We start from the raw sequence: 16,686 nt of genomic DNA, 5'->3' as shown, positions 1-16,686 counted from the left end.
AGTGAGTAACTTTATACAATCGGCGGAAATTGAGAGCATAAGTAGGATAGGAGAAAGAAGATTGCATGGTCCATGAGTTACAAGGTGTAAGACTGAAAAGATGATAAAGATAACTTAAGAATGTTGGTGAGGAGCTAATTTGTTATCATGGTCCATTAACGGAGGACAGGCACCAGTGAATGAACTGGTAACAATTAAAGGTGGAAAATTGTCTGAAGAGGTTGAACGGGCTTCTTATGGGGGGAGGTCTGGTTAGGTTATGAATTTCTTAAACAGGGTGGTTTTTAATTCTTTCCTAAAAACTATAGGATTCTCTGGCGACATCGGTGAAGTAGCCTAGCCAAGTGTGCAGTCTACCTGCTTGGAATTTGAATGTTCTGTCTAAGAAGATACGACATCTACAGCCTGTGATATTTGGGTAGGTAAAGAGGTTACGGTTTCTGGTAGGTCTGGTAGAGGAGTGGAATTCAAAGTGTGGTAGTAGGTAGCTGGGGGCCAATCCCCAGATTAGTTTGTAGCAGAGGCAGGAGAATTTGAACAGAATTCTTGCTTCAATTGGTAACCAATGAAGGAGTTTATAGAATGGGCTAACGTGATCGCTTTTCTTTAGTCCGAATATTAAGCGGATGGCCGTATTTTGAACTATTCTCAGTTTTCTCACATTTTTTTTAGGTATCCCCAAGTAGACAATGTTGCAGTAATCCAGGGTGGATAAAATCAGTGACTGAACCAATATTCTGAAGGATAGCGGGTCAAAGTATTTTTTTATGGTTTTCAGTTTCCAAAGGATGAAGAAGCATTTTTTGGTCACTGAGTTTATATGATCGGTCATAGACAAGTGGGTGTCCAGGGTGACTCCCAGTATTTTTATGGTTTTTAGTATTGGGTGATCGTGGCCATTTACATGTATTGTGGTTGCGGAGATTTTTTCGTTTGGGCTAGCTAGGAAAATCTTTGTCTTTTCTGCGTTTAGTTTCAGTTTGAAGTTTTAGGTGCTCAAATCCTGCAAAGAGGGGTGTCCATTCTATAACAGTATCCAAGTGCCCAGATTTTGTTACAGAATCCTGGAGTAAACCCACACTTTTGCACCTAAAGTTAAGCACACCCACTTATACCAGGTCATTGGGCATACATAGGCACAACTAATTGCAATATACAATGTGCATAACTTACAGTATTTGGTTAACTTATGCACATAAGTGGGAGATATGCTCATGGCCCACCCACTACTGCACCCCTGTGTATAGCAACTTATAAAAGCATAGAAACATGATGCAAGATAAAGGCCGAATGGCCCATCCAGTCTGCCCATCTGCAACATCCACTATCTCCTCTCCCTAATAGATCCCACTTGCCTGTCACATGCTTTCTTAAATTCAGACACCGTTTTGTCTTCACCCACCACCTTTTCTGTAAAGAAGTATTTCCTTAATGTATTCCTGAACTTATCAACTCTTAATTACAATCTATGCCCTCTCATACCAAAGTTCATCTTCATTTGAAAAAAAAAAGCTCACCTCCTGTACATTAATGCTATGGATATGTAAATGCCTCTATCATATTCCCTCTCTCCCATCTTTTTTCCAGAGTATACATATTGAGGTCTTCAAATCTGTCTCTATATACTTTATGACAAGACCACTTACCAATTTTGTAGCAGCCCTCTGGACCGACTCCATCCTGTTTATATCTTTTTGAAGGTGCAGTCTCCAGAATTGCACATAATATTCCAAATGGGGCCTCATCAGAGACTTATACAATGGCACTATCACCTTCTTTTTCCTAATGACCATTCCTCTCCCTATGCACCCCGAGCATCCTTCTGGCTTTGACCGTCACCTTTTCTACCGTTTTGCCACCTTAAGATCATCAGATATAATATCTCTAAGTTTGGCTCTTCTTTCATACACAGAAGTACTCCCTCCCTCTTCCCCCCCCCCATTCTTTACTGTTCTCTTGGATTTTTGCAGCCCAAGCACAAGACCCTGTATTTTTTTACCATTAAATCTTTGTTGACAATTACTATATCAATCTGGAGTGTCTTAGGGATCTGTATTGGAAGCGATGCTATTTAACATATTTATAAATGATCTGGAAATTGAAATGAGTGAGTTTAAATTTGCAGATGAAAATAAACTGTTCAAAGTTGTTAAAACACATGCAGACTGTGAACAATTGCAGGCAGATCTTAGGAAATTGGAAGACTGGGCATCCAAGTAGCAGATGAAATTGAATGTGGATAAATGGAAAGTGATGCACATTGGGAAGAATAATCCAAATCTTAGTTACCAGATGCTAAGGTCCATCTTATGGGTCAGCACCAAAGAAAAAGATCTAGGTGTCAATGTAGACCTTAAGCTGAAACCTTCTGTTCAATGTTTGGGATATAATGCCCAAAACTAAATCTAAAGAATGGCAAAAACAATGTCAAATTAGCAAAAAGTTGGCAATTTGAGAAAAAAAAAATGGATGTGAAGAGGGCTGCTGCCCTGCCCGCTATATGCCTTTAAATTAAAAAAAGCATCTGAACATATAGAATAAAAAGAAAATAAGAGATCTCAGTACTGGGGAACTGTACTCTGTCAACTGACAGTATAACCTCGGGCTGACAATCATGGAACACAATGTGCCAGCTATTGCCTAAATGAGTTTGCTCTGTACATCATATTATCTCTTCCAGTATAGAAGAGTACTAGTATTCAATATGTGAAAAAAAACTTTTTAGAAACACCATTAGAAGTGTTCTCTTCATATGAAGGAATTAACAAATCTGATTCAAACGCTATTTGGTAATTCTTTCAAATGAAGAGAGCACTTCTAATGGTGTTTCTAAAAAAATTTTTTTCACATATTGAATATAAGTATACTCTATAAGGCTATATTATAAGGCTGTTCTGTTGAGATGTGCACCTGGCACACTTTATGTAAAGTTCACAGCAGTACCCTCTAAAGTACCCCACTACTCCATTACAATTCTGGCCCTTCACACGTCCAAATGTTCTGTATTTGGATATTTTGAACTTGGAAATTTTTGTGATCAAAAATGATGAAGAAAGTTAGGTGTCCTAAGGTTGGATGTCCTGATGGCCAAGACATTTAAGTAGATGATTTTTTGGAAAAAAAAAAAAAAAATGGATGTCTAGTGGTTTCAAAATTGGACATTTCCTTGCCCTGACTTTTGGACATCCTGTGGGAAATGTCCAAAGTCAGACTTAGACATCCTATTGAAAATGACCTTCTATATTGAAGGGGCACATATATTCTTTGTAAGTTTTTCTATTCCTGCTTGTGTAAAAGGAACTGCTGAAACAGTTATTATTTTTCCAAGAAAAAAAACACAAGGTCTTTTACTCAAACTTAGACAAAAGGACAGTATTATATGCCATAGTTACTCCCCCCCCCCCTTATGTTTGCTACCTTTTTCTAGTTGTTTTTATGTATCCTGTTACCAAATATGGTCTTTCGAGGACATATCAGTGCAACGGTGAAAAACTGTTTTTACAGATTAAGAATGATCCGTTCACTTGCTCCCCTTCTTGATTCATTTTCTCTTAATACACTGATCCACTCATTAGTTATCTCAAAATTGGATTATTGTAACTCCTTATTAAAAGGGGTTTACCAAAAGGATATAAGGCGTCTTCAACTCGTTCAAAATACTGCAATAAAGATAATCTCAGGTTCCAAAAAATTTGATCACGTCACACCCTTACTTCAAAGTGCTCATTGGTTGCCAATATCTTATAGGATTACTTTCAAAATAGCTCTTTTAGTCTTTAAGACATTAAAATCCAATACTCCGGCTTTCATAGATAGGCTCTTGATCCCATACAGTTCATCTAGAACTCTCAGATCATCTTCACAATATACATTAAATGTCCCCTCTTTAAAAATTATTGGAACCCGCCGTGCTTCAATTTTCTCCGTTACGGCACCAATGTTATGGAACTCTCTTCCTTTGTATTTAAGATTAGAACAGGATTTAAAAATATTTAAAAAGAACCTTAAATGTCTTCTTTTTAAAGAAGCTTTTAATTGACAGATTACAAATTTTCATTTTTCAAGACTTCCTTTCGGTCTCTCATTTTTCCCCTTATCTCCCCAATGTGTTTCCCTTTTATGTTATCTTTAAATAAATATTGTATTTCCTCCCCACCTTCCCATTGTTATCAGCTGTCTTCTTGTCAAAATTTGTTTCCCAGTTTGTTTATATGAATAGTAATTGTATAAGTAAGTCCACTTTATTTTATTTATGTAAAACGCTTTGAAATTTTAAAAGCGTTTAATCAAACAATATAATAAACTTGAAACTTGAAACTTTCCTACAGTCATATGCTGAAAAAACTGACCCATGTGAAATGCTATATATATGTTACAGTACTCTGAATAAAGGAGATATCCCTTGGCATATCTGCATATGTGTTTGTATGTGTGTGTGATTTCTTTCTAAAGAGGTGTCCCCGGGTGCATCTGTAGTGAGGACAGCAGAACGTAGCTAATACAATTGGGACCTGGTTGTTTCATATATAGCAATAGTTTTTTGTTTTTGGGTAATAAATGTTCTTTCTTCATTGCCTATGCCACAAAAGTATAGATAATGATTATAATCAAACTTTGCTTTTGTGACCAAGAAATTTATATTTTGAAATGCACCTTTTTTGCAGGACATTCCAGATTGATTAAAAGCTGAGTAAATGTAGGGGTCCTTTTACTAAGATGCAAACATCTGGCAGATGCATTTTGCCATCATGTATGCAGCCAATTTATCAAGACAAGATGAAAAAGTACTCCATGGGAGTATCTACTAAGATGTGTGATGCCTACAAGGCATATTTCGGCATACCTGTTGGGGATCAAAACAAACCTTCACAAAGCCTCACTTCACATGTGAGCATTGCCAAAAAAAACCTCTGGAAAGTAAAACAATTTTGTTTCTCACTAGAATGGCAGAATTTTCTGCTATAACATTTCTTAGACTGTTTAATTATTTTTAAATATTTAATTTAAAAAAATGTCAATGTTATTTGGAAATATATCACATATGAAATGTGTTGTGATAATCTTGTACACATTAGTCATAAGTGGAATACATTTTTTATTTTCATTATCATAATTCCATTTTGTTCTTCTACTGGATAGTACAGAGGAGAAAAGAGACATGGAGTTTGATATCCCAAAGAATTTTGCAGGAACCCACTGACCATCAAGCAACTGCTACTTCCACATGTGGGACCCTTCCAAACATCAAACTGACAAGCATGCATCTGCAATCACTTAACCGTAATTTTCTTCATCCATTGCCCTGGTGATACATTGTCCTAGGCTTCCCATACCCACTCCCCCAGAGAGAGAACAGCTGTTTTCAAAAGAGAGCAGTAAGTCAGAGAGTGAGGGAGACATTGTAGATCCAGTTTACAACATCAGTAGTGAAGCTGATGAGAGAAACCCATACTATCCAAACCAAAAACACTTGATCAGAAATCTTGGTCTCACTAAGTCCAATGCTGAGCTTTTGACTTCTAGGCTCAAGCAGTGGAACTTGTTGGATAAAAGTGTGCATTTTACAGATCAGAGGATGTGTCACCAAGCTTTTTCCGTGTTCTTCACCCTATAGGCAGCGGAACACTTTTTTGTTTGGGGGGCCCGCAAGCTCCACCCTAGACCCCACCCCATAATAGTACTAATTGTAATGCCATTTTTTCCATTCATTTTTCATATATACACACAATATAATTTTATTAACAATACATAATGGTTAACCACAAAATTAAACTACGCAAAGCACACTGTAAGTTTCTCAACATTCATTCCTACCAGAACACCTGGCCTTGGTCACACATGCAGAACACAGATAACCCCTATGCACATACAGAACTACAAACTAAGTACTAATATATAAAACAAAACCCTAAGATGCAAGACTCTGCATGCAGTACAACCCCCAGAGAAATAGAAACAGATGTATTTCTTCCTGAACAGTGCAAAATATAGACAGCAGATGTAATTTCTCAAAACTGACACAACTCAATCACTAAATTAAAAATAAAATAATTTCCCCTACCTTTGTTGTCTGGTGATTTTGGTTTTCAAACCTTCTTTTCCCAGTCTCTGTCTGCACTTCCTTCTGTCTGTGCTCTTAACTGTGTATCCAGGGCCACCTTATCCATTTCCTGTTTTTCTCTCCTTCACTTTCTGCCATACATCCATCTTACTTTTAACATTCTGCTTTCTTCTTAAAATCTAATTTTCCATGCCTTCTCTTCCCATCTATCCATGCGTACCATCTCCTCCCTCTGTCTGCCTCCATCTTCTCCTCCAACCCCATGCACCATCTCATCCCTCTCCCAGGGTCATAATAACATAAGAATAGCCTTACTCTGTCAGACCAATAGTCCACCAAGCCCAGTAGCCCGTTCTCATGGTGGCCAATCCAGGTCGCTAGTATATTGCCAAAACCCAAGGAGTAGCAATATTCATGCTACCGATACAGGGCAAGCAGTGGCTTCCCCCATGTCTTTTTCAATAACAGACTATGGACTTTTCCTCCAGGAACTTGTCCAAACCTTTCTTAAAACCAGCTACACTATCCGCTCTTACCACATCCTCTGGCAACACGTTCCAGAGCTTAACTATTCTCTGAGTGAAAAAAAAAAAATTCCTCCTATTGGTTTTAAGAGTATTTCCCTGTAATTTCATCGAGTGTCCCCTAGTCTTTGTAATTTATGACGGAGTGAAAAATTGATCCACTTGTACCCGTTCTACTCCACTCAGGATTTTGTAGATGTCAATCATATCTCCCCTCAGCCGTCTCTTTTTCAAGCTGAAGAGCCATAACCGTTTTAATATTTCCTCATATGAGAGAAGTTCCATCCCTTTTACCATATTGGTTGTTCTTCTATGAACCTTTTCTAGCATCACTATATCTTTCTTCCCCCCTCATATGGTCTGGTATCTTTCTCCTCTCCTTCCCATAGCCTTGAATCTCTCTTCTCTCCCATGGTCTGGCATCTCTCTCTCCTTCCTTCCCTCTTTCTGAAGTCTAACATCTCTCTCCTCTCCTTTCTGCAGTCTGGTATCTCTCTCTCCCCTCCTTCCCTTCTATTCTGTGGTCTGGCATCTCTTTCTCTTTCCTTCCCATTCGAGTGGTCTAACATCTCTCCCTTCTTTGGGTCATCTCTCCTCCCTCCCAGTGTAACATTGCTCCCTCCCTCTTCTCCACCACTATCATGTTCTTTAGTTTACGATTATGTCAATAAAAATGAATATAAGTAAAGAACTAGCTTCACTGTTAGGAATTAGATTTTTTAGAAGCATTTGGCCATTGCAAACCAGCACAAGAAAACATTACATGTTAAGAAAGCTAATGAATCAATAGTTCAATCTGTTAGTGACTTAGTGACTCGTAAAAAAAAAAAAAATTAATGGTATTATTCTTAAATTGAGGCTGAGGGAAAAAGTCAAAGATGAAAATATACTAACATCTCAGGATCATTCTAAAATTGAAAATTGCAGATTGAGTCATACAAATGTTGTAACCCACACAATTGTTAATGTGGGTAGATGCAAGCAGGTTAGTTAATTAACCCCATAAAAATAATGGGTCGCAGCAATTAATGGGCAAGGTAACCCATGTAAATTATGGATCCAGAGGAACTAGAAGGAACTACATGTAGCAGAGATGCTACCAATAATCTTATTACATTACATTACTGGCTTATATTCCACCTGTACCTTTCAGTTCTAAGCGGATTACATCAGAACGATAACTGGACATTTCCAGGAAGAGAAATACAAATTACAATTAAGGCGTAAGGTCTAAAGCAATTTTGATGAGTGGATTCTAAGAGGGGGAGAGAGGGGAAAAGGAAGGGGTTAGGACGTTTGGGTGAATTTCTTGAATAGTAGGGTCTTGATTTCTTTGCGGAAAGCCTTGAGGTCAGTTGATGCTGTCAGTAGGTTGGTGATGGAGGGGTCCAGTCTTATCCACTCTTTCACTAAGGTGCGCTAACCGAGTAGCGCTAAACGTTAACGTGTCCATAGACTAACATGCATGCATTAGCGTTTAGCACGCGCTAATCGGTTAGCGCACCTTAGTAAAAGAGGGTCTTAATATTACAGAAGAAGAAAAAAAAGGAATGTGAAGTTGATTTCACAGTGGGGAACAATGACTTGTCCAGAAAAATAAGTCAGAATAGTATAAGAGGAGTTCAAAAATTTAGGGACTCTAATGACAGGCAAGGACAGTAGGATTTCCTGTGTATTATAAAACAGGAACATTAACAACAATTTCTATATATAGATCAGGGTTTAAGACCTATTCCTCCAAATTCTATAAAAGCACTAAAACTTGCATGCACAAATTTGGGTGTACAATTTAATTGAATAAGAAGTCAATTAGGTCTGATAATTAAGATCGTAGCAAGCAGTTATTGGTGCTAATTGGTTTTAGCCTGAAAAACACAGAGGAGCAGCACGCCAAACAGTTTCCTACTATGTGAGCTTTGGCAGCCCTGAAAAAGTGGCATGTCAGCCATGAAACAATCGTAGGCTGTCTGCACATAGTTTTTTTCCTGAACTCGCAGTTTAAGTTTGTAGTTGCTCCTAGCACAGTTTTGCACAGTGGAATTAGAAATATGATTGATTCTCATGGTTTTCTTTTTGCAGTTCTCTAGATATATAGGCCCTGATTCTGCAAAGTGCATCAAAAGTTAGACTCCGTTTGGACGTCCAAGATAGGCGTCCTTTGTAGAATCATGCTCAGCACTGTTTAGACATCTACATTTTTAGGCAACCTTTAGAGAATCAGTTTTTAGGTGAGAGTAAGACGTGCAAACAATGTTCTTACCATTATAATATTTTATTATTATGACGGTATTAGAATGGCAATTTTATGGTGTTTTTCATTATAATTGTGATACTGGGAGTTGGATCTGTTTAATGCTTTTATTTGTTTCTCTTCCATCAGAGAGAGTGATGAGATTCGAACCAGCAACATTAGGGTAGAAGGCTGTAAGTTTAACCAGTGTGCTACACAATGAGCTGACAAGTTGCATAACAATTGTAAAACTAGGTCCTATAGATATTGTAAAGGCAATCTACTTTTCAGCATAGTTTGGGCTTCATATAGACCTGAGTTCTATGGACAAAACTTAGGCACAGTTTGGATGTCCTTAATGCGATCTGCTAAATAGCTCTCTGGCTATATTAAGCTTAAAATACATTCAATAAGGTACCACATAAACAGGGCACATCAAAACCTTCTATTTTTGTGGGTTCAAACAGCAATGCTATTTGCTAATTAGAGGAAAACATCCATTAACTGAAGCACAGCACATGAAAAAACACAGCTTTAAGTTTCTTGATAAAAAGCTACCCTTTTTTCTGACTAAATAGTGCTCCAATCAGCTCATTCTTGAAAGCACATGAGAAAAATATATAGACTGCATACATAACTTCATTTGCAAAAGCTTAAAAACAGAAAAAAACATGCCCTGTCGAAGATGAGCACAGGGCTTTTACCTGGCGAGCCACAGCCGCTTCCTTTCAGTTATGGGGGTTCCTACAATGAGAGCTTAGGGATCCTAGCCCTGTGAAGATGAAAATATCTGAGAAGATTATAGCTTAGCAGATCCCTAAGCTATTACATCAATGTAAGGAAGTAAGATATTAGTGGAAGCTGCTGCAGCTCAAAAGGGTAAAAGCCCTGTTCCCATCTTCCAGAGGTCATAGGTTCAAATCCCAGCACATATTTTAATTGTGGCATTCTACCTTGCAGGTATACCTTGATGATCTCACAATGAGGTCAGCATTGTGCAGCTGCACAATGAAGTAGAAGCCATGCTAAAGCCATGAATCATGCCTCCGTAGGTGCTTTAGATCACCCAGTGCCACTTCTGGCATTAGCCATGCCCACAGTGGCATTAGGCAGCCTAAAGCGCCTATGGTTGTGCAATTCCAGCTCCAGTTTGTTGGGCGATGGTATGTAATTTCAACAATGTTTTTTACTGAGTTTGGGTGCCTACTGGTGCCTAAACATCAGCATCGGTTAGAGAATCTGGGCATTAGTGCTGGTATCTACCCCCCAATTTTGGGCACAAGGATTTATACCAATTGAAACTGGGATAAATCCTCATGCCTGAACTGGAATCTGGTCTGCCTTATTCTATAACACTGAATGAGAATTCTAGGAATACCTCAAACCTGCCTATGCCCCTCCCATGGCCATGGCTCCTTTTTGCATCTGTGCTTAAAAATTTGCACATACATCTTTATAGAATGCTGACTACAAAGATGCATGCAATTGTGAACATAAATTGGATGCCCTTTGAAATTTACACATGCAATTTTGAGCAACATATATAGAATTTGAGGGTATTAGTATTCTACAGATTCTACATTTACAAATGTTGCTACTATTTGGGTTTCTGCCAGGTACATGTAGAAACAGGATAGTGGGCTCGATGGACCATTGGTCTGATCCAGTATGCCTATTCTTCAGATGCATACGTGTAAATGACCAGTGTGTCTGTATTATAAATGTTATTTAAGCAAAGATTTGTGCAATCAATGGTTCCATCAATTGTTATATTCTATCTAATATATCATTTCATGATACTTTAATTACAATTAATTAAAAATGGAAAATAGTTGCTATTTAAGAGTCATCGTATTACAGCTGTGAAATTTTTGCAGGAGTGGAAGAAAAGATTATTTGTTTTATATGAAACCACACTCTAGATCCCATTCTAAAGACTGGCAAAATACACAACTACAGTACATAAATATATAAGCAACTTACTTGAGAACTGAATAGCAAATCCAGACTTGCTAATGTAGAAATCTGTGTCAAACTGAATTGTAACTATGTTGAGGGTGCTGTGAATGCCTTCGGGAATAAGAGAACCACTAATCTCTTTTAGGAGCATTTCATTTTCCAGGGGACCATCCCAAACGCGTAGAATATCATGTGATGCCTCAGTGTCAAAAGCAAGAAACTGCAGGCTGCAGTGACAATATAAAATTCTCATTACACATTATGTCTTTTCATTTTCTTCCAAATTGTGCAATAAAAAAATAATGTCTTAAATAATCTACTGAAGGTCAAATTGTTCAAGATTTTTATTATTAAATAGCTACAGGTTACAGCAAAGGACACACAGCAGAATTCAATTTATCAGGAGAAAATTCAGTTTTCTTATATATTTTATTGATTTATCTATAGCAATATAATCAACTCACCATATTATATTATGAATATTTTATTTAATAGACTTAAAACTCACTTTAAACTTATAACCCACTATCATTATATCTCTAAGGAGTTAGAACACTCAAAATAACAAAATATGGAAATGAGAATGTGAAAAAGAATATATGATGAAAAAAATGAACCTGGCAGATCTCAGGCTAGATCAAGTTTGACAGAACAGGTGGTTTTCACTTAACATCACTTGAAGGATAAGATCACTTGAAGGAACCCATCAAAATGTTCCTTTGCAGACATCAGGGAAATTCAGTATAAAGCCCGTCTCTCTTTTAGACAATATAAAGTATTCTAGGACAATGAACTTTCTGTGGTGTTTTCTCATACTTATGGGGTTCCATAGGGTTCAATATTAACTCCCACCCATTTTAATGTTTTTCTTGCACCTTTAGCTACATCTGTAGCCGAGTGGGTTTATACTAATGGGCTTAAACTGAATCCTGAAGTTAAGTGGGGTGCTCCATGAAGACCAAATTACATTTTTTTCATCGTTTGGTGACTGGAGATGAGACTTGGGTCTATCATAGAGATCCTGAGTCCAAAATGGAGTCAATGAATTGAAAACACAAGTCATCCCCCACCCCAAAGAAGTTCAATACAGAAAATTCTGTAGAAAAAGGCATGGCAACTATTTTCTGGGATGTTGAAGGACTTTTGCTTCTGGAGTTCATGCCACATAAAGTAAATGGTGTCCAAAGCAATGCACTATTCATGTGATAGAGAAATCATCCTTTGAGACTCTTGACGAAGGTATTGATTCCGAAACACTGTCAGTGTTGAGTCTTCGCAGTGCTACTACCAATAAAGTGTACTTTGAACTGTATACCTATGGCTGAATTATTGACATCTTATCTTATCTGATCTGATCTAATCTAATATTTGTGTGTCGCGCACACCTAAACAGGCTCTAGACGACTTAAGGAAAGGAAGAGGGTTAGGTTGGGAGGGAGGAGCGGAAGGGGGGACAAGTAATTAAGTAAAGGTCAGGTGCTTATGATGATCCTGGAAGAATTAGTTGTCAAAGAGTGAAGTTTTCAATTTCTTTCAGAATAGGGTTGTGCCGTGCTTCTATCATCGTTGAGGCCTTTTTGGGCTCTCTCTTCGGTGCATTTAGCATGATAATATATAGGCTGCCATCTGAGAATATGGGTTTCAGCAGCTGAACCATCCACCCTACAGTTCTGACCTGGCTCCCTCGGATTATTTCCTGTTCTGAGTTTTGAAGACATCTCTTCGTCAACAGCGGTTTTCAAGTGATGAAGGTGTCAAGGAAGCTGTGATGCCCTGGTTTGAAGGTCAAACAGAAGAATTATTTTCAAAGGGGTTAAAGTCATTGCAGGAAAAGTGGATGAAGTGTATGGAGCTATCAGGGGACTATATTGAAAAATAAAACAGAAATGTTTTGAAAACTCTTTTCTTTCCTACTGAGGTTGATAATTATTGAACGCACCTTGTATTGGAAACCAGTAACATTAAATACACTTTTACATTTTTCAAGTTTCCACCCATATAAGCTGAAATTAATCTCCCAGTTAGCCAGTTTTTGAGGATTCGCTGGGTATTTTCATCATTAGGAGAATACAAGATACAGGCAAAAAAGATGGAGAATTGATTTTTGGAAAGAGGATATCTAGGAAATCAATACGGTAAGCTTCTCTGAGGGATAGGTTTGCCGAGAGACATTTATTACTTCAGGAGTCTTTTAAACAGGCAAAAGATGATAGTTCACCTGTATTTTGCCATATTCAATAGCGGCTGGAATATTAATCACTTCAATGAAAACTCACTGACATGTGGTTCAACTACATTCTAATACTTTTTTCTAGTTTTCCAAGAAATACCTTTACAAGAGGAAGAACAATAGGGCAATATTTTTTTACAGCAGAAATTTGATAGTCGTGGATGTACCTCTTTTGAAGGTTGTCATTCTAAATGTGAGAGATGTCAATGGTGCTCTCAGGCAATTGAAAGAAATCAATGGACATATATGCAGAAAGGGATTACTGTAAGGACAAAAATAAATACTGATTGTAATAGTGATATATTAATTAGTGATTAAATAGCCAAGGGATTAAATTAATAATATTAAATAGCCTATTTTCCTCAGTGGAGGAGGGTAAATAGTAGACTGCTGCAGGGACCGGTGCTATTTAACTTATTTATAAATGATTTGGAATTTGGAATGACGAGTGAGATGATTAAATTTGCAGATGATACTAAACTGTTCAAAGTTGTTAAAATGCATGCATACCTTAGAAAATTTGAAGAATGGGTATCCAAATAAAATTTAATGTGGACAAACGAAAAGTGATGCACATTCAGAATAATTACCCAAATCATAGTTTCCAGATACTAGGGGGTGTCAATGTAGACAATGAGCTGAAACATTCTGCCTAATGTGTGGCAAAAGCCAAAAAATGCAAACAAGATGCATTTTTCAGGAAGCATTAAATTAGGGATAAAGCTAATGGAAATAATCAAGCAAAACTTATATGGGAAATCAATATCCAAATAAACTAACCTCAAGAATGTAACACCCCAGACATTACTTTCATTGTAAAGAACATTGCTGAAGGAACTTAGGGAAGTTCTGGTAGCTCCGCTGACTGACCTTTTCAATGAGTCTCTAAAGTTGGGAGTGGTACCGGAGGACTTGAGAAGGACCGATATGGTCCCTCTCCACAAAAGTGGAAGTAAGGAAGAAGTAGGGAATTACAGGCTGGTAAGTCTGACTTCTGTGGTAAGAAAATTAATGGAAACACTTTTAAAACAGAGAATGGTCAAGTTTCTGGAATCCTGTAGATTGCAGGACCAAAGGCAACATGGATTCACTAGAGATAGGTCTTGTCAGACAAATCTGATCAATTTCTTTGACTGGGTGACCAAAGAATTGGATAGAGGATGTACGCTAGATGTGGTACATTTAGATTTTTGCAAAGCCTTTGACAGTGTTCCACACAGACGTCTGATAAATAAACTGAGTGCCCTTGGGATGGGTCCCAAAGTGACGGGCTGGGTCAGGAACTGGTTGAGTGGAAGGTGACAGAGGGTTGTGATCAATGGAGATTGTTCTGAGGATAGGGATGTTTCCAGTGGTGTGCCTCAAGGTTCTGTTATTTGGTCTGTTCTTTTTAACATTTTTATAAATGATATTACTGAAGGGTTAAGATTTGCCTCTTTGCGGATAATACCACAATCTACAATAGAGTAGACACGCCGGATGGTGTGAATAACTAAAAAAAGACCTGGCAAAGCTTGAAGAATAGTCTGAAATTTGGGAGTTAAAATTTAATGCTAATAAATGCAAGGTCATGCATTTGGGCTGAAAAAACCCGAGGGAACGATACAGTTTAGGGGGTGAAGAACTTATGTGCATGACGGAAGAATGGAACTTGTATGTGATGATCTTAAGGTGGTCACACAGGTTGAAAAGGTAACGGCGAAAGCCAGAAGGATGCTAGGTTGCATAGGGAGATGTATGGTCAGTAGGAAAAAGGAGGTACTGATGCCTCTGTATAAGACTCTGATGTGACCTCATTTAGAATATTGTGTACAATTCTGGAGGCCACACCTTCAAAAAGATATAAAAAGGATGGAGTCGGTTACTAAAATGGTGCGTGGTCTTCGTCATGAGGCGTATGGGGACAGACTTGAAGATCTCAATCTGTATACTTTGGAGGAAAGGTGGGAGAGGGAAGATATGAGTCAAGTCTCTTTCATTTGAAAGAAAACCCTGCAATGAGAGGGCATAGGATGAAGTTAAAAGGTGATAGGCTCCGGAGTAATCTAAGGAAATACTTTTTTACATAAAGGGTGGTAGATGTGTGGAACAGTCTCCCAGAAGAGGTGGTAGAAACAGAGACTGTGTCTGAATTCAAGAGGGCCTGGGATAGGTATGTGGGATAGAGCCTGGATAGGGATCTCTCAAAGAGAGAAAGAGATAATGCTTACTGCAGATGGGCAGCCTAAATGGGCTATTTGGCCTTTATCTTCCATCATGTTTCTAGTTTATTGTTATAGCCTTTCCAAGGTGCAGTAATATGGAAGATAAGGAATTTGAAAAGGTCACAAAATACTGAGATCTGCAAATTGTTGTCATCAGGTATTAGGAGTAATGCCAGAAGAACAGGATACCTGATATACTATTGGATATCCCTTCATGATTCCCAAGCCCTTTGTAGGGTTCAAATTATGATGAAAAGAACCAGCCAAAACTCGCTGTGACATGCTATTTGTGAACTGTGGATAATGATGAAGATGATGATAATGATAATAATAATAATAATAATAATAATAATAGAACTTAGCCCTGGTATACTTCATAATTTAGGCCCCCCTCTTTATCAAGCCGCATTAGGGTTTTTTTAATTGCTGGCCGCTGAGGTAAAAGCTCCGACACACGCAGGAATTCTATGAGCTTCGGAGCTTTTACCGCAGCGACTGGCAATAAAAATTTCTAATACAGCTTGATAAAAAGGGGTCTTAAGGAATTCTAGTCTTAGAAAGAAATTATTCCAGCTGATAAAGAATGTAAGGCTAATCTGGTGCACCTATTCCTAAAACAGTAACTTCTACTCTATTTGGTCTCTAATATAACTCTCATTTCTTCATAGCCAATGTTCCTTTGCACTTTTCCATTCCTCTGTTGAATTACCTGACAATGTTTCCAAGGTCCACTTCAATTATCCATGTGCAACGAAGGTTGTTATCATATGGAAAGGGATAACCTGGAGACAAGATTCTTCCTGATGACTCCCCTTTAAATCGACCGCCACATTCAGCTAATAAAATAAAACAGAGCTTAATATATTATTTCCTCTGGTGCTATATTTTCATTTCTGTTAATGCAATTATAGAAACGTACTGTTCATCAAACATGGTTCTTGGGTTAAAAACTTGGCTTCACTTTTGGTAATAATTTTCATTTTTGTCCTTTTTGTGGGTTGTGCAATGTTGTAGCACTTTTGAGATTGGTCTCCACTAATACCATTATTATTTACTTGTTTATATTATTATTTGAGTGGGTTTACACTCTACAATATTATTATCACACTCTAAGATCATATGATGGTGTGCGGCATTGAACCTTGTGCTCTTGTATGAGATAAGTTTTGAACGCTTTGCATTTTTCTGACTTATGTAACTCACACTGAGGACTTCCAAATCACTAAATTATTATTTATAGTGATACAACTGTGTGAGTGGATTCTGCTTCTCCCTCAGTGCTCATTTTATAAAAAAGACAGCACCTCCACAAATGACAATGGAACCACGACTACAGAAGTGGCTACTGGTGCCTAAGGGTAAAACAGGTGTGGTTAATGCCAGAAGTACCCTTAGGCATCAGTAAATGCCTCTGAGGTCATGATTCTCATTACAGATAGGCACCAGAAATGTAGGCCTTGAAATCCCTGGTCTGCATT

The 16,686-nt window shown here is 37.8% G+C and overlaps 1 protein-coding gene across 1 annotated transcript in view; it reads right to left on the bottom strand.

The window, feature by feature from the left end:
* Positions 1-16,686, bottom strand: part of CSMD3 (CUB and Sushi multiple domains 3) — a 1,852,015-nt gene that overhangs the window by 612,706 nt on the left and 1,222,623 nt on the right. The window contains exons 26-27 of the mRNA XM_033933128.1: positions 15,918-16,044; positions 10,799-11,001 (exon numbers count right to left, since the gene is read on the bottom strand). Of these exons, the coding sequence (XP_033789019.1) occupies positions 10,799-11,001; positions 15,918-16,044 (330 nt within the window). The remainder of the gene's footprint in view (positions 1-10,798; positions 11,002-15,917; positions 16,045-16,686) is intronic.

The sequence above is a fragment of the Geotrypetes seraphini genome, chromosome 2, assembly GCF_902459505.1.
Source record: "Geotrypetes seraphini chromosome 2, aGeoSer1.1, whole genome shotgun sequence".
Classification (NCBI taxonomy): domain Eukaryota; kingdom Metazoa; phylum Chordata; class Amphibia; order Gymnophiona; family Dermophiidae; genus Geotrypetes; species Geotrypetes seraphini.
The sequence above is the reverse complement of the archived record's forward strand: the minus strand, read 5'-3'. Positions and strand labels throughout refer to the sequence as shown.